General features: G+C 38.6%; 1 protein-coding gene across 17 annotated transcripts in view; it reads left to right on the top strand.

Annotated features, from left to right (window-relative positions):
* The window catches only part of DYNC1I2 (dynein cytoplasmic 1 intermediate chain 2), a 114,152-nt gene that overhangs the window by 50,826 nt on the left and 44,074 nt on the right, over positions 1-19,252 (top strand). For 9 of the 17 annotated variants that reach the window (XM_030852002.3, XM_030851982.3, XM_060302258.2 and 6 more), the window contains exons 1-3: positions 12,957-13,110; positions 14,180-14,296; positions 16,614-16,731. In XM_030852002.3, the coding sequence (XP_030707862.1) occupies positions 14,189-14,296; positions 16,614-16,731 (226 nt within the window). In that variant the 5' untranslated portion in view covers positions 12,957-13,110; positions 14,180-14,188. Of the gene's footprint in view, positions 1-12,712; positions 12,864-12,956; positions 13,111-14,179; positions 14,297-16,613; positions 16,732-17,672; positions 17,700-19,252 lie in introns of those variants that run through there. The other 8 variants (XM_060302253.2, XM_060302254.2, XM_060302252.2 and 5 more) reach the window with 4 other exon arrangements.

Below are 19,252 nucleotides of genomic sequence, written 5' to 3'. Positions count from 1 at the left end.
TCCTCACCCAGTTGATGAAAACTTTTTCTTCTAGGACTATTTGACTCTCCTTTGCCAACTCCTGTTCTGGGTCCTTGTCTCATTACCTAGAGGCAGTGAGACATTTTGGTGAATTTCCCTCTAGCTTTTTTCCCCACGTAATTGTTTACAAGTGATTGGAACCATACTCTACATACAAACTTATATTCTTCTTTTTTTTTTTTTTTTTTTTTTGCGGTACGCGGGCCTCTCACTGCTGTGGCCCCTCCCGTTGCAGAGCACAGGCTCCGGATGCGCAGGCTCAGCGGCCATGGCTCATGGGCCCAGCCGCTCTGCGGCATGTGGGATCTTCCCGGACCTGGGCACGAACCCGTGTTCCCTGCATCGGCAGGCGGACTCTCAACCACTGCGCCACCAGGGAAGCCCCTATATTCTTCTTTTTTCACTTGCCATTATAACAAAGGATTTTCTCATATCATCACACTCCTCAGAAGCATCATTTTTAGCAGTGGTGAATGTTTCCACCATATTGCCTGTACCATAATTGATGCTGGTTATCCTCTGTAGACATCTAGATTGCTTCTAATTGTTCACAATTATTTTAAAAGTCACAAAATCTCGGTCAATATTTTTTAAATTATTTTTTAGGATGCACTCTCAGGTATTGAACCAACTGTTGAATGATGCAAATATTTTTCAAGCACTGAAAATAATTTTCCTAAAGACAGCAACAACGTGCACATTTCCTGAAAGCATCTAAGAGTGTCTGTCTACCTATTGAGGCCTAGAAGTTTTAAATAATTTCTAACCTGTTACAAAATTATATTTCCTTGTTTAATTTGCATATCATCACTACTAGGAATTGGACATTTTCACACTTATTAGCCATTTGTTGTTACTCTGTTATAAACTGTCTTTTTCTTTGCCTATTTACTTCCTAGTCTTCTAGTAATTTTTCTATGATTTCTGTGAGTTCTCTGAATGTCAAAAATAATTTATCAGTAGTACATTCATTGATTTTAATACAAATGGTTTGCTGCAGAGCTGCTTGGAAACAATCTATTGGCCATCACTTCTAAGTTTCCTTGTTTGTTGTATTACAATGTGAAGGCGAGATTAGGGTTTGTGAGTCTTGAACAATTAGAATCGTAAATCTGTAAGGTCCAAAGTAATAAGTACCACTATAATTACATTGTAATTCATTCAAAATTCAATGACTATTTCTTGAGTGTTCACCATGGGCTAGACACTGTTCTCGGGGCCAGGGAGGCCATGACGCCAAGCGAGAGGGGAGCCCTAGCCCCTGCAATTTACTGTCTTTACTTTGGTACCTTGATAGTCTAGAATACACCTGAAACAGTCAAATCAACGGCAGAATACTGTTCTTTTTTTTTTTTTTGGTACGCGGGCCTCTCACTGTTGTGGCCTCTCCCGTTGCGGAGCACAGGCTCCGGACGCACAGGCTCAGCGGCCATGGCTCACGGGCCCAGGCCCAGCCGCTCTGTGGCATGTGGGATCTTCCCGGACTGGGGCACAGACCCGTGTCCCCTGCATCGGCAGGCGGACTCTCAACCACTGCGCCACTAGGGAAGCCCAGAATACTGTTCTTTTGAAACTGTGCAGTCATTCAGAGAAAAGCTTCTTAGGCAGCAAGTTAAAACAATGAGGGGGCTGTTAGTGAGAGAGTTATAGACAGCACCCAGCGACAGCTGATGTTATGACGACTGGCCCTGAAGTCCTAGAAGCCAAAAGTTGGGATCTAACTCCACCTGTTCCTTCATTCCTATTCCAGCCTCTGAGGTTAATTGGCTCCAAGGCCAGGGAAACGTAAGGACTACGGGATCTACTGCTCTGTGGCTCTGCCCCAAGTCACCCTTAATGCTGATCAAGTTCTCACTTTGTATCTTCTAGCAACTGACTCATTTTTTCAGGCCACGTGTGACCAAGTCTCTGCCTGCCATCCCAACTCTGGGAACCCTTATCTTGTGTCTCCACCCCTGGTTTCCCTTACCACTACCTAATTTTCCCCCTAATCTATTAGTTCTCTGTGCCCAGTGCTGTCTTGGTTGAACCTTAACCCCTTTAGTCCTTGTGGCTGGATTCTCATTTCCTGCTACCACACTTCCCTCATGAAGGCCATCTGCCTGGATCTGATGCTAGCTAGAGTCACACTTGCTGCAACCTGCCCGCTTAGCACCACAGATGTCTTTCTCTTTCCTCCAGAAAATATTTAGGGGATGGAATCAACAGTGATAGATGTGGGAGATATGAAATGTGAAAAGGATGATTTTGCAGGACTGTGGCTTGAATGACTGAAGGAATTGTGGTTTCATTCAGTGATATGGGGAAGAGGGGAGGAGCAGGCTTGCTGGGAAAGATGACAGATCAGTTTTAGACACACTGAATTTGAGGTGCCTGTGGATCTCCAGGATACAACCAGTGGAGAGTTGGATGTATGGCTTGGGAGCTCGGGGGGTAGTGAGAGATATATATTAAGCTCAGCATCTGTCAGTGACCAAGATTTCTATATTCATATATAGCTGAAAAGATCACTGAGCAAACCAAAGTTCTTTTCCCGTTATGCAAGTCTGTACATGTTGTTAATCAACAGTTCTGTATAATTGGAAGCTCATTTCCACGTTAATGTAGAAAGTCTTAGCCACCCTGAAATTTGCCTAAAGTCAGTAAGGTCAAATGTTGAATAAATATTTATTCAAAGGGGAATATTACAGATCGATGCTTCTAACCTGAAAATCAATCAATCTGGGTCTGGTTTGGGCTTTACATAGGGTTTGTGGTTGTTTAGCTATATTACACCTGCCAATTAGTAATTGTTGTTTTCCACTCTTACATTAGATAGCATATTGAATATGCAGGAGTAACTTTTAAAAAATGATACAAGATTTGATTCTACCACAAGAAAGTAAATCAATACAAGAAATTCTGGGGGAGAAAGGTATCTCCCTACCACACTCAGGGTGGGGGGTATGTATTCCTTTAAAGGGGCACTCTTAATTCCCATTACAGTTAATGGGAGTTGCGTGTGTGTAACGAGAAACACACAAGCCTTGCTGTCTCTATCAGAAAATGATTCCTTTTGTGTTGATCTCCTAGCTGTGTTTTCATTCTACCTTTTAAAACCATTACACCTAACAGTTTTGAGTGCATTATAAGTAACTTTAAGAAGCCGTCATTATCTCCTCTCTCTTAACCACATCATAGGGGGTAGAAAAGTGAGAGCACAGTATATACACCATGCTGAGGAGAGGAAACGTGCCTTGAATTTTTGAACCCTCAGCCTATTTTCTGTAATGCTTGGTGGTGAATCACTCTTAAGTGCTCCATCATTCACTAGGATATGTACTTCCTGCCAAAGGTTACCAGATTACAAAAGTATCCTCAGCTCAGAAGGGACTCATAATTCACCATCACCTTATTTTGACACTAAGAGAGAAAATATGTGCATCAAGACAAGCAGAGGAAATAATGAGAAAAAAAAACACAACTATATTAAGTTAACAATGCAGCAAACACTCCAAAGGGAAAAATACAGACTAGAACAATAATAAGGATAATAGAAAGTAATGCTGTTAAATTATGAGGAGAGATTTGCTGGTCAGCTCCTGAACACTTCTCTGAGTGAAGATAGTTTCTTAAATAGCTTCCCTTAGGCATGAGAGGAAATGGGAAAGTTAAGATAGTTTCCAAAGTTGGAATAAAATAGTTGTGCCAGTGTTTCAAAAAGACAAGGTCAAATACATTTCCTGAAGGTGAAGTGGAAATATTTAGAAAGTATAAAAACGCAAGTGACGTGGAGATAATTGTTAACTTGCAAAAGATGAGCAGTCTCAAAGCACAAAGGCAGGGTGGTGGAAACATCAGGAACAAAACCAAAGTGAAATCGTATAGGACCTTTGATTAACACGTCAAAACAATAGGAGAGATGCAATATTTATGAAAAGATCCCAGGAAATATGCTCTTTGCCTGATAAAAAGGTCACAGGAATGTATATATTAAATTTTAGTACATTTCATTTTAGCAGAGTTTATAACCAAACAAGTGACATTTGCAGAAAAATACTAAAAGTATAATTACCAGAAAGCTTTGTGTATCACTAATGCAGCTATAAGTTTCTTTTTTACAACATAATTTCTTAAACTTTGTACAATGAGGGTATATATCATAACAGTTGTCAACAGTTTTAAATGCCATTCGACTACCTGGGAAAGACTTACTGGAGTTCCTTGAATAGTTTGTGATGCCTGGATCACTGGGTGACACATTTCTAACCCTTTCAAATTCCTTCCTCTTCTGATTTGGGTGTTCCATCTTTCGGACGGTTTGTGAGTTTGTTTAAGTGCCACAGTTTAATATGCTACTTTTTTCTTAACTTCTCTATTGAATATAACCTATAAACAGTAAACAAGACCCGACTTAAGGTAGAAATTTTTACAGATTATATAAATCCATAAAATGTATACAATTTTACAATGTACAGCTGTACAATGAATTTTTTATAGATTATATAAATTTGTGTAACCCCCCCACCCAGACCATGATATGGAACGTGACCAGCACACCACAGACCTCCCCATTTCTCCTTCAAATCAATACCCCCATACCTCATAGCTACTATTCTGACTTATAGCATGAGATTAGTTTCACCTGCTTTAAACTTTCATATAAATGAAATCCTCCAGTGTGTTCAATATGTTACTTATATAAAATTTTCTAAATGTTGGCATGTTGAGTTCAAGTGTAATTCTAGATATGAGTGTGTTCAGCAAATGCAGTTTTTATCTATTTTACTTTTCTCTTACAAACTATTCTGAGAAGTTTTATTTATTTATTTTGATATGGACAATTTTCAAAGTCTTTATTGAATTTGTTACAATATTGCTTCTGTTTTATGTTTTGGTTTTTTGGCCACGAGATGTGTGGGATCTTAGCTCCCCGACCAGGGATCGAACCTGCACCCCTGCATTGGAGGGCAAAGTCTTAACCATTGGACCACCAGGGAAGTCCCATCTGCGAAGTTTTAAAATGCAAGCTCCCTCTCTCTCTCCCCAAAACAAAAAGCCCCTTCAGTACTAATGCTTACTATGATTCCTCCTCAGCCCTGCCACTTTAAGAAGTAGGAATGGCATGGTGGTTTGAACTAAATAATATCTGTAGAACTGACCTTTTCTCAGCCATTACAGTCTTTCTAATCAATGCTGATAATGAGTTTTTAAAAAGTGTTAAAAATGAAACGAAATAAAAACTTGTGTGGGGTTTTTTTTGGTTATTACACATTTACTTTTTTTTTTTTTTAATTCAAATGGGCCACAGGACAAAGTCTTCATTTTATCCTAGATCCCAAGACCTCTAACTTCTTCTCTAGAGACATTCATTATTACTCACTTCTTGTGTATCCTTGCACAGGTATGTACACAGATATGTTTCTTCTTTTTTACACAAATGGAATACTTCTATGCAAATTACTCTGTACCTTTTTTTTTTTTTTTTTTTTTTTTGCGGTATGCGGGCCTCTCACTGTTGTGGCCTCTCCCGTTGCGGAGCACAGGCTCCGGACACGCAGGCTCAGCGGCCATGGCTCACGGGCCCAGCTGCTCCGCGGCATGTGGGATCCTCCCGGACCGGGGCACGAACCCGCGTCCCCTGCATCGGCAGGTGGACTCTCAACCACTGTGCCACCAGGGAAGCCCTGTACCTTACTTCTTTCAATTATAAATTATAATGGAGGTCATTTGCCATCAGCATGTAGAGAACTACCATGCTAATTTTAAAGGTTTCATGGTACTGCATTCTATGGCTATACCTTTATTTACTTAATCAGATTTTAGAATTTGAAAAACAGATATGCATCCCTGTTTGGCCAGTGATTCTTTAACCACAATGAGAGAGAAATTTCAGGACACTAAGATATAGAAACCAGTTAAAGGGTTTCACATATTTTTTATTCCCTATTAAGTGGATGGAAATTCCAAACAATATCTAGTTATTTCCCACACCTCTTTCAGCTCCCTGTCTGAAAGCAGTAGTCTTCAGTTCCTCCAGCCCAGAGCTGACATATTTCCCTGGGTGAGTAGGTTTCCCATGGTCTTAGAGAGACCAGACTCCACAGAATAATCTTGGCTACTCTTCCAATGAAAGGAGGAGATATTCTGACTTTGTAAAAAAAAGCAGTAGTTTCAAGACTGAAAGTTTTTCCCCTTAGGGAACAAGGCAAGGGTGCTGTCTTTCATCACTTTTATTCAACATTGTACTGGAAGTTCTAGCCAGAGAAATTAGGCAAGAAAAAGAAATAAACTATGTCTAAACTGGAAAGGAAGAAGTAAAACTATCTCTATTCACAGGTGACATAATCTTTTTTTAAAAAATAAATTTATTTATTTATTCTAGGCTGCATTGGGTCTTTGTTGCTGTGCGTGGGCTTTTTCTAGTTGTGGCGAGCGGGGTCTACTCTTCGTTGCGGTGGCTTCTCTTGTTGTGGAGCATGGGCTCTAGGTGTGCGGGCTTCAGTAGTTGTGGCACGTGGGCTCAGTAGTTGTGGCTCGCAGGCTCTAGAGCGCAGGCTCAGTAGTTGTGGTGCACAGGCTTAGTTCCTCCATGGCATGTGGGATCTTCCCGGACCAGGGCTCGAACCTGTGTCCCCTATATTGGCAGGCAGGTTCTTAACCACTGCGCCACCAGGAAGGCCCATAATCTTATATATAGAAAATCCTAAAGAATCTACAAAAAAGCTGTTAGAGCAAATAAACGAATCCAGCAAAGTTTTAGGATACAAGATGAACACACAAAACTCAGTTGTATTTTTATACACTAGCAATGAACAATGCAAAAAGGAAATTAAAAAGCCAATACATTTACAATAACATAAAAAAGAATTAAATACTTAGGTAAAATTTAACTGAGGATAGCAAGACCTGTACACTGAAAACCAAGAAAAAAAAATTACTTAAAGAGATTAAAGAAGAACTAAATCAATGGAAAGATACTCTGTAGTCACAGATGGGAAGACTTGGTGTTAAGATGGCAGTACTCTCTGGAGAGTTTTTATCATAAATGGTGTTGAATTTTGTCAAAATCTTTTTCTGCATCTATTGAGATGATCACATGGTTTTTATTATTCAATTTGTTAATATGGTGTATCACACTGATTGATTTGCGTATATTGAAAAATCCTTGCATCCCTGGGATAAATCCCACTTGATCATGGTATATGATCCTTTTAATGTGTTGTTGGATTTGGTTTGCTAGTATTTTGTTGAGGACTTTTGTGTCTGTGTTCATCAGTGATATTGGCCTGTAATTTTCTTTTTTTGTGGTATCTTTGTCTGATTTTGGTATCAGGGTGATGGTGGCTTCATAGAATGAGTTTGGGAGTGTTCCTTCCTCTGTGATATTTTTGGAAGAGTAGTTTCAGAAGGATAGGTGTTAACTCTTCTCTAAACGTTTGAGAGAATTCTGTGAAGCCATCTAGTCCTGGACTTTTGTTTGTTGGAAGTTTTTTAATCACAGTTTCCATTTCAGTACTTGTGGTTGGTCTGTTCATATTTTCTATTTCTTCCTGGTTCAGTCTTGGGAGATTGTACCTTTCTGAGAATTTGTCCATTTTTTCCAGGTTGTCCATTTTATTGGCATATAGTTGGCTTGTAGTAGTCTCTTAGGATTCTTTGTATTTCTGTGGTGTCCATTGTAACTTCTCTTTTTTCGTTTCTAATTTTATTGATTTGAGCCCTCTCCCTCTTTTTCTTGATGACTCTGGCTAAAGGTTTAAAAGTTAAAAAAAAAAAAAAGGCAATACAGAGTGATATACAGATTCAATACAATCCCTATCAAAACCCCAATGTCCTTTTTTTTTGCGGGAATAAAAATATCCATCCTAAAATTCATATGGAATTTCAAGGGACTCCAAATAGCCAAAACAATCTCAAAAAGAACAAAGTGGGAGGTCTCACACTTCCTGACTTCAAAACATACTACGAAGCCACAGGAACACTTCCATGACTCCAAAAGTTTCCTTTTGCCTCCTTGGCAGTTAGTCACTCTCTCCATCCCAGCCCAGGCAACCCCTGATTTGCTTTTTGTCATTGTCTAGGATTCTGCCTTGTTTAGAATTTCATAGAAATGTGATCAGTACATAGTCTTTTATGTCTGACTTCTTTTACTTAGCATGATGTTTTCAAGATTCACTCATGCCGTTGTGTATATGAGTAGTTCATTCCTCTCTGTTGCTGAGTAGTATTCCACAGTATGAATATATTACAATTTTATCCATTCACCAGTTGGTGGATATTTGGGTTATTTTCAGGATTGATTTTTTTATTGTTTTGTTTTGTTTTTTTACAGTTATATTCAGCTGTGTCAAGTTCTGGATTTCTTTTCATTTATCCTGTTTGCAACTCATTGGAATTCTTGAATCTGTAGAATGGTGATTTTCACCAGTTGTGGAAAATTGTCTTTACATCTGAAATTGCCTCTGCTCTACTCTTTCTCCCCTTCCCTTCTAGAACTTCATGACATGCTTATTAGACCTACTTCTCCTCTCCGCCATGATTCTAAATCTTTCTAACATACTATCTTTTTTTTCTCTCCATATTGCATTCTGGATGGTGTCTTTAGTACTATCTTCCAATACACAAATTTTCTCTTCTTGACCTGTTCCTAATATTTCTAGGACCCTGGGAAAGAGTACAAATGGAAGGCAACATACTATATAAATATATTTAAAAGTTAGCAATCAAGCTAATAAAGTATTAAATAAAATAGATTCCATCCTCTGATCTTGACAAAGACCAAGTTTGAATTTAAAATTCTTGGATTGGGCTTCCCTGGTGGCACAGTAGTTGAGAGTCCGCCTGCCAATGCAGGGGATACGGGTTCATGCCCAGGTCCGGGAAGACCCCACATGCCGCGGAGCGGCTGGGCCCATGAGCCATGGCCGCTGAGCCTGCGCGTCCGGAGCCTGTGCTCCGCAACGGGAGAGGCCACAACAGTGAGAGGCCCGCGTTCCAAAAAAAAAAAAAAGTATAAAATTCTTGGATACCTAGAGCTCTGCCCTATAATATAGTGGCATAGGGAGAGCTAACTCCTAACTGTTAACCCCAAACCCCTGTCTTCTCTCCTCAGCTCCATTCCACACTGAAAGGGACATCAAATGTACACATTTAGACACCCAATTTACAAATCCTAATTCCATCCATAGTCCCATGAGAGCCATTTCCTGCCCACCCCCTGAGGGCACAGTCTACTCTCAGGGGGAGAGACCTAAGGAAGAGGTCTGCATGAGGAACTGGAAGCAGGCTTGGGGTCATCTGAACTGGGAATTTCAGGGCCCCTGGTGGCAGAAGTATGATCCAGAAGGGGGCATATAGATTCTGTGTGACTTACCATATCCTTAGCCATGCAGATTTTTTGTGGCTGGATGAAGGCCTGCACATTCTCCAAAGCATAGTGTCCAATGCTGTGTAAGGGCAATACTGCTCTCTTTAGCTATGTTTAACTCATCTATTGAGTTTTTAATTTCAGTTATTACATTATTGATTTCTAGAAGTTCCAGTTGGTTCTTTTAACAATCTTCTGTTTTACTCATATTTTAAGTTCCTTCTTTAATTTTTTTCAACATGTTAACCTTACTTATTCTATATTCTGTGTCTGATAATTCCAATATCTGAAGTCCTTGTGGGTCTTATTCTGCTATCTGTTGTTTTAGTTGGTTGGCTCTTGCTTTTGGTGCCTTCTTTCTTCATGTGTTTTGTGATTTTTGAGCTCAAATTTCTTAAAATTTGTCTGTGTAGAATTCTCCAAAGCCTGGAATAAGGATGGATTTCTATAAAAAAGATTCATGTTTGCTTCTCCTAGGCACCTGAGTACATGACAAGTCTGGGACAACTGTAAACAAAATTTTCCATCTGTGTTTTTATGAACCATCCAAGTACTGACATTTCAGGCTGCAAATCCACATGAAGGCCCTTTTGTGATTGCACATTCTCAGAGAATTGCCTCTTTATTCCCACCCCTCTCAGTGGCAAAGTTGTTGGGCAGTCCTTCAGGAGTAGGAGTGGATTTCTTAGATCAAGGATGTGTTTGGAGGTTTCTTTTTAAAATCCCAGTCTAGAGTGGGCCTTGGGCTTTGTCCTTTATGATCTGACCCCTACAGGGCTGTGAAAATTCACAAGGTTAGGTAAATGCCCTTAAGGTTCCTACCTTCTTTTATCCTAAGTATTCTTTACTGTCTTGCCAGCTTCTTGAAGCAAGAAGGAAGTTGTTTTATCCTCATTTTTAGTTATTTTCAGTGGGAAGGTCAGTTGGGGTACAACTCTGCTTTATTGCTGTAGAAGTCTTACACAATGTTAATATTTCTTTAACCTATTTTGCTTCATCCCTACTGCTAATGCATTGGCTCATACACATGTAATTTCTGGTTCCATCCAAAAGCCTTCCAACTGCATTCCCTGCTTCTAGTCTCTACTCTGCCTGTTCTCTCCGTATCCCATCCTTCCAACCAAGAAGGATCAATAAGGGTCTCAGGAAGAAACAGAGTTCACTCAAATAGTTCAAATGAAGGTCTTTTAATGAAAGGATCAGTTGCAGAGGGGCTAGCAGAGGTAAGGGAGCAAATAAGAGTTGATGAAACACTTAGAGGAGAAAATAAAGAGACAATGAGAGAAGATAAAGTTTCCAGAGCCCAGTGAAAGGCAGAGCCATAGAGGAGGGGCCACCTGGCAGGAGTTGTAGTCATGGAGGGATGAAGCTACTACTAGAGATATAACATCAAAGGAGAGAAGGAGTGGGGAAGAGGTGCCAATTTCACTTTCCATCTGCCTTCTGATAACCTTACCTAAGCCTCACTTTCATTAAACCCAACCTCAAAGAAGATGAGGTCAATCCCCAGAGGCATGAGCTTGGCAGAGAAGGGCAGGAAATGAGTCCAAGGGCCATAGAAAATACCAGCACACCAGCCTTTCCTCAGACACTTCAAAAGGTCAGTTAAAGGTCAGTTGTCTAATATGCTAAACTTATCATACCATTCTCCTACTTAAAATCTATCAGTGGATTCACATCATCTTCAGGACTAAATCTAAACTGGAATATGTGACTTCACCCCTGCCTATGGCTTCATTTGCCCAGTTTTTGTCTTAGCCTACAGCCATTCTGAATTATTTCCAGATTCTCCAGTAGTCCCTGATCTCACACCTCCTCTGAACATTGGCCATATTCTTTCCTCTTCCTAAGGCAATCTTATGCATCTACTTTGCTTGGCAAACTTCTACTTAACCTTCCAGAATCAAAGACTTAGCTCTGGAATCACCTCCTCCTGAAAATTTTATTTTTCAGAGTTTTTCCATCACTTCCTTACTTAATCCCATCATAATACTTAGTTGAACTGAGTATCCCGGCTGTCCTTCCCCCTTGAGAACAGAGATATGCATTTTAGCTCTTACCGTTCCTGGCACACAGTAGGTAATCAATAACAATTCTTCAAATTAATAAATGAAAACTAAATATTAGGCTAAAAAGAAAGAAAACAAAAAGGGAGTATAGTTATAAACCTCTGAAATTTTAGGTTATGGGGGAAAGTCTTGGAATTAAAGGATTTCCTTTCTCAAATTTATTTCTGAGATATTTATCTTGTATATAGGCAGAGCAAGACAAGGAAAAGACTAGACACAGGCCCAAGGACTTAGATTTTGAATCCTAGGATTACTGCTAGACTTGGGCAATGTCATTCTAGAATATAAGAAAGACATTGCTTTGGTGTCAGCTTTAATTCTTGCTAAATAATGCTTTAAATTCTTTAAATAAAATTTTAAAAAATGTGTATCAAGCCACACATTTCTGGTAAATTCATATTCTAATGACTTTTGCTTTCTTTGTATATTAAAAAAATCTAAAACTGTGGAAACCTTCTTGCTTGGTTTAGATTCCAATAGTATAAAATGCTTTCTTTTAAAAAATTCTTTGAGATAAAACCCAAATGCTACCTACCACACTGCAACAAAACACTGAGGAATTATTTGCTATGCTGATTAACATATTCTTATTGATTCATTGATTGCAACAGTTATCATTTTATTTGCAGGCTCAAATAAATATTCCATGTATACATGGAATATTTAAAGAAACTTAAATTTAAAGAAATTTGGGAGGAAATACAGGAATCAGAGGTTTGCTTGCTAATTTTCATAACTGTAACACCCCAATGAAGCCAGTTTACAACCACGAACACTAGTGAAAACTGAGTAAAGATTTACAAATCTCTTTCTAATTAAAGACAATTTCTCACATTTTTTTGACAGATGAGGTTACACTACATTTTCAAAATTTAGATTTTGTATTCTAGATTTTGCTTAAACCTCTGTAAGGCGTTTTTTTTCTAATACTGGTATAAATATCCTAGAAAGTGTTCACCAAATGTTCAGTGTAATACATAGGTTCACCACTTGAAAATAACACTTCTTAAACATTCGGCCAATGTTGAGTCAAAGATCTTAAGATATAACACATACAACATTGTGAGCAATGACCAGCGGACAAGACTACATTAAGGAGAACTGCTGGAAGCTTCTCTTTGGAATCTTGAAGGAAGGCCTCAAAGTGGGAAAATCGAAAGACTAGGGAACACTACATGTCCCAGCATACTTTGCGACTACCGTTGACCACAACTCCCAGAGTGCATTGCTCGCCGTACGCAGGTTTTCCTTGTAGCTGGGGCTTGTAGTTCTCCCTGGTCGAGTCAATCCTTAAGGCGAGGGGGGGTGTTTGCTTACCCAGCCCCAGGCTATTAGGCTTAGTCTTACAGGTTTTGGCAAAGCGGAAACACTTCGGGACCCTGGGCGGATTCTTTGTCTCATCTCTCGGCTTCTGCTTTACACAGGTAAGTCACAGAGGGGCTACAGTTCCCCGCAGCAGGGCCCCTCCCTTTCTTTCTGGGAGCGACCTCGTTGTGGTGAAGCCATTTGTCCCTCAGCTCTCGCCGTAGCAGCCGCCGCCCATCCCTCTTTGTGTGCTTGGGGAAAGCTGCGGAGCTAGTGGCCGCGACCGTTGCCATTGGGGGCAAAGGAGAGGGACGTTACTGGAAAGTTGCTGGCAGTTGGACCCTTCCCCATCCCACCATCTAACAGGTGGGTTGACTGTCCTTCCCTCTAGGCCCTTCTGTCTGCTGTGTCTCACGTCGGGACTCTAAGGGCGGCTTGGCAGTTCCTGCTGACAGCGCCGCCCGGGCCGGGCTCCGGGAAGGAGAGGCGGGGAGAACCAGGTGCGGTGACTCAGGGAGGCCAGGGGAGACGAGTCCACTCCCTTCCCTTCTGGACCCTCCGGAGGTGCCCCGAGGAGCCTCGAGGCTAGTTCGAGGCCTCCTCCCCCGGACCTATTCTGCACCGCTCCCTCTTGGCCGTGACCCCAGGGGAGAAGTGACTGCTTTTCGCCTTACTCCGTTTTATAAATAAAAGTCGCTATTACTTGCGTTGACAGCGTTTTCCTTTACTTGGTGTGTGTTTGAAAGTACCCGAACGCGGAGGTTGTAGCACAAAATTCCTGAGACTTTCTCTTCCTTGGAGTTTTAAGAAAGTGAACGCGTCAATCATGGAGGCTCCGGCCTCTAGGAGGTTGAGCGGACCTGACAGCTGTATGTAGTTATACGGTCAGACTTTTTTGTTGGGCTTTGACTAAAAACGTACTTACTTTAAGTATATTTAATAGTTATTGGTGGTAATATTTGTGTTTTGCTTCTTCTTAATATTACTATTACATGGTAGTTTTAGAATTTATAGAAATTTTCTGTGTGACCGCCTGTTTTATCAAATTTCTAGGAATGAATGCAAAACTCTGATAGATTTGATCTGTGTCATATAGCTTAGCTTTTAATGCCAGCCCGTGTCCTCTGTTCTAAGAGCCAGAGATATTGTGTTGAATTTGAGCATGTGAACATTAAAGAGCTTACTGGTGCTAGTTACTATGCTTAATTCTGGGTATTTATTTTTTATACACGTTTGTTTATATTGATAATTTTTTTCAGGTCTTAGTAATATATGTGCTTCCGTTATTTTAAAAGTAGAGTTTATATGTTCTCTTTAGATAGCATTGAACTACATGGCCTCTCGAGACAGTTCTCTTCTTGAAAGACTAATTTTTTTAAAGAGTGCTGCTTTTACCAATGTAATAATGATTGTAAATGATTATATGCTTCTTAAGGTCGCAAACATGTCTGACAAAAGTGAATTAAAGGCAGAGTTGGAACGTAAGAAGCAGCGGTTGGCTCAAATAAGAGAGGAAAAGAAGAGGAAAGAAGAAGAAAGGAAAAAAAAAGAAGTATGTTTGATTTTTTTTAAAGATAATATAAAATAATTGGATTTTAAGTACTCATACCTTTATGTAATACTTTTAGAATAGTTAAAATTCCAGCAGTTGTGACTGCAAATATAGCACTTTAGGTGAAAAGTTCAATATGCATATTTAGTCTTCTAGGGATATGTTTATTATATAAAGTAAGGGGCATCTGCCTTGTAATAGCTCATAAAACATGGCATATACATCATAACTTAGTTTGGACTTTGAACTTACCTGAATATTTTACTCGTCGGAACTGCTAGTTGTTGGAATAAATAATGGCAAAGAGAAATATAGAATAGATTATTAATTGATTAGGGGATTATTTAACTGATCGTATCTCCTTTATTATGAGTTAGTCATTGAAATATCTTTACCAAGTAGTGGGTTTGATACTATTGTAAAGGTGGACTAGGTACTTACATCTTCTGATTTTTGGCATCACCATTTCATCATGTATGGCAAATATACATTGACCCTGAGCTGGAGATATTTTACTTTCTCCTGTATTGAAATGTACATTTATCTCTATGGAAACTGTTTAGGCAGATTTGTATACTTTTATCATAGATGTTTTAAATGGCCAGTGTTAAGATAGTTGGTTCTCAGTGTGACAGTACGAAGTTTTTCTCTGTGATAGCCTAAACAATAGCCAAGACTTCCAGGAATCTCTTAGGGAAAAAGAAAAACCGAAGGTGCAATTTATGTACAGCATTGCTATGATACTGTAAAGGCCTGTACTTGAAGAATTTTCTAGTTTAGTCTGAACCTTTTTGTGATCCATTATTATAAGAGGGTTGGACCTTAAAGTTCTCCATTTGATGAAACGCCAACAGATAGAAGCATGAGTCAGACTGGCAGAGCCATTCCAAACTAGTATGTGTAGCCTTAAACCCTTCAGGGCTGAGTGCAAATTTGGTTTTGTTTTCTAAAGATGGCCATAGGTGGCCCTAAGGGATATCTATTACATGCTTTATATCTGATTTAAAGGTTATCAAACATTACCAGAGACATTACAATTATAATACTATTAAACAGTGTGTCTACTAATATATTGTTATATACAGGTAAAGTGTCTACTTGATAATATAGTCTGTTTGGCTATTTTGATGAAATTTTCTGATGACTTCTTTAAGTTAAAATGGTATCAGAATATTATGACTAACAAAATTTACTGCAGACGATTGTATGAGTAATAGTTGTCTAGCTGAAAAAGACTTTTGAGGTGTATATATAAAACTTTTTCCTTGAAGGCTTAAATTTCACTTGAGATGTTTTGGATGATCTGAGAGTGTTGAGGCTTATCTAGTTTAACTGGAAGATTTTGCTAAAACTATAAATGGCTGAAATAAATGTTGGCAAAAATTTCAATGACAAAAAATGTTTTGTGCTATGCAAGAGTAAATTTTAATTTTACCAAACCAAACCGTGTGTTTATCATCATAAAAATAAGACCTGTAGTTTATAAAATAAAAACAAAACCTGTCTCCAGATGAATTTTTACATAAAGTTGAATAAAGACACTGAAGACTTCATAAAGAAGTTTGAGGTACTTGTACTTTTTCAACGAATCAGATTGTTCATTTATTTAAAATTTTTTATCTCTTAAATGATTCAGTCTTTTTTTTTTTTCATAGTGTTGTGGTATTTATGTATTTGTGAGATTTCCACAATTCCTGACCATGGATAGCAATTTCATGTTGTAAATAAATAGAAATTGACTATGCTTTTTGAATTTATCTGTTCAGAAAATTTTTGTGAGAACTCCTTGATTACATATAAAAATGGATCAATTTAGGGCTTCCCTGGTGGTGCAGTGGTTAAGAATCTGCCTGCTAATGCAGGGGACACGGGTTCGAGCCCTGGTCCGGGAAGATCCCACATGCCGCGGAGCAACTAAGCCCGTGCGCCACAACTACTGAGCCTGCAAGCCACTACTGAGCCCACGTACCACAACCACTGAAGCCCGCGTGCCTAGAGCCCATACTCTGCTACAAGACTAGCCACTGCAATGAGAAGCCTGCGCACCGCAACAAAGACCCAGTGCAGCCAAAAATAAATAAATTAAATAAATTAAAAAAAATTTTTTTAAGGATCAATTTAATACATATCATTTGTAGATTCTTACTAAAACTCTATTGAGAATGATTTTCATTTAATGACTATAATGTGTATTCAAAACTAAGTCTACCTCCAGAAGTATACAGTATTAGCATGTTATTTAAAAAATTTATATTTTTTGCAAACAGAAATGTTTCATACCATATGTAAATTTAAATTTTTAACTTAAAAAATTTAGACTGATCAGAAGAAGGAAGCAGCTGCTCCTGTGCAAGAAGAATCAGATCTTGAAAAAAAAAGAAGAGAAGCTGAAGCATTGCTTCAAAGCATGGGGCTAACTCCAGAATCCCCCATTGGTAAGGATAAGAATATATCCATTTATAAGAGATAGGCATATATCTTATTCAGCCCAGACATACGTGAGATGAGTTGATTTAATGTATTTTGTATATTTTTCTTATTTGTGCCTCTTAAAAATCATTAATCTTATAATTCATTTGGAATTGACTTTTTTCAGATGTGCTAATATATGGTTATTTGGTTTGTTCAGAAGAGCTGCAAGGCTATATTTATTAACATAAACCAATTGACTTTTCTTGTTAAATCAATAATTTATTTCAACAAACATTTGTTGAACAAGTTATCTGTGCCATACTATATTAAGCCCAAAAATGACTGTGATTACTGATCTTAACTCTATAATCCTTTCTATAGGTTGAAGAGAGGTATAGTGAATCAAAGTTCTAAAAATATATCAGTATTCAAAGGTATAGGAGTGGAAGGAGAAGCTTACAGCCTTCTGCTCTCAATGCTAATAAGGGAAATAATATTTGTAGCTTATTATGGCAGCAGTTTCACTTATTCTTGTTCTTTTTCTGGGCTGTTCACTTTAAAGCAATACTAGACCAAAAAGCTGAAATAATAGAGGTATTGAGGACAATCTGGTTACATATAAGAAAGCATTAAATGCTTACTTAAAATAATTCTGAGCTGGGTGCTGTTACATAGTATTTTAGTTTGACATGGGCTTTGTCATTTAAGGACCTAAAATTTCAGGGTTAGTTTGTGGGCTAATTCCATCTAGTCCAGGGGACAAATACCAGAAGTAGTATCTGCTGTATGCCTATTGTAAACTGCAATATAACTGTCTTAGAGCTACAATTTCTAAAAGGTTTCAAGATGAAAAAGCTGGTTACTTTCATGGTCGGCTTCATTGTTATTACTTTCAGCTTATTTGCCTTTTCCTTATTGGTAAAATGTGAAGACTAAAGTACTTTAATTTTTATGTCTTTATAAGCTTCCGTGGCGTATTGCAATTTTAAAAGTAAATGAATTAGAATACTTTTATCTTGTTAAAAAAATACCCTAGTAACTAAACCAAGTTGCTTGTTAGCTATATAGTCCTTTTTTAAAAAATAAATTTATTTATTTTATTTTATTTTTGGCTGCATTGGGTCTTCGTTGCTGCGCGCGGGCTTTTCTCTGGTTGTGGCAAGCGGGGGCTACTCTTTGTTGCAGTGCATGGGCTTCTCATTGCGGTGGCTTCTCTTGTTGCAGAGCATGGGCTCTAGGCGCGCGGGCTTCAGTAGTTGTGGCACGCGGGCTCTAGAGTACAGGCTCAGTAGTTGTGGCACATGGGCTTAGTTGCTCCATGGCATGTGGGATCTTACTGGGCCAGGGATCAAACCCGTGTCCCCTGCATTGGCAGGCAGATTCTTAACCACTGCACCACCAGGGAAGCCCAGCTATATAGTCTTTAAGTGATCATTTTTTTATGAGCCTTTAGCTTTGTTTTTTTCCTATAGGATTTTTTTTTTCCCTTTTCTGTTCTTTTTAGGACTTCAGTTTCACTAAATTCTCTTGCTCAGATTTCTCAGTTTATGGCCCACTTCCATCACCTGTTCTTGAAAGACTGTTCTTTAGTTGTATGTTCGTGTATGTGTGTGTGGTTGTGTGTGTGGTGTGTGTGTGTGTTTCACCCTCATTTCCCATCTCCAATTCCATTGTCCTTTCCAGTCTTGCATTAAGTACCCATTCTTGGATTTTTAACATACGTCCTTTTGATCTGTCCAACATGTGTTGACATTTTTTAAGATTTCATATATCTAAGTGTGTATGTTTTATATACATAAATGGCATTGTACTATATGTCTCACTCTGTTTTTTCCTTTTTTTCAAGCAGCATTGTATTTGAGATTTACCCATGTTGTTACATATAGATCTAGTTACTCACTTCTGACTGGTACACAATATTCTGTTATATACTATATTTTACTTATCTGTTCCCCAGTGATAGGCACTTAGATTGCTTCTGTCTCTTTGCTTTGCTATTCCAAGCAACACTGCAAAGAACATATTCTTTTCCCTTGAAAGGACTGTGGAAGAGTTTCTCTGGAATGTATGCTGAGGAATTGACTTGCTATTTTATTGTGTGTAGGCTGACTTACATTTATTAGGTTCTACATACCACTCTCAAGAATGACTGTAAGTTTATGCTCCTGCTACCAGTGTATGAGAAAGTAACTGTTTCACTATATCCACATAACTTGATATTATCCAACTTTTTAGTTTTTGTCTACTTGATGAGTGTAAAGTAGTATGTCAAAATGTCATAATATACATTTATCTGTTTACAGTGAGATTGACCCATTTCTTCATATAACTATTTACCATTCAGATTTTCCCTTCTACGAATTGCATGTTCATGTCCTTTGCCCCTTTACTATTAGGGTTCTTTACCTTGCTGTAGGAGTTGCTTGTACTTAAGGGAGGACTTCTTTGTCTGTTTTAGTCTTCTAAAAAATACCTTCTCCTAGTCTATCATCTACTAACTGTTCATAGTATTTTTTTGGTTAATTTTTGTTGGCGTATAGTTGA

The sequence above is a fragment of the Globicephala melas genome, chromosome 7 (genome assembly GCF_963455315.2).
Source record: "Globicephala melas chromosome 7, mGloMel1.2, whole genome shotgun sequence".
In the NCBI taxonomy this organism is placed as follows: domain Eukaryota; kingdom Metazoa; phylum Chordata; class Mammalia; order Artiodactyla; family Delphinidae; genus Globicephala; species Globicephala melas.
The sequence above is the reverse complement of the archived record's forward strand: the minus strand, read 5'-3'. Positions and strand labels throughout refer to the sequence as shown.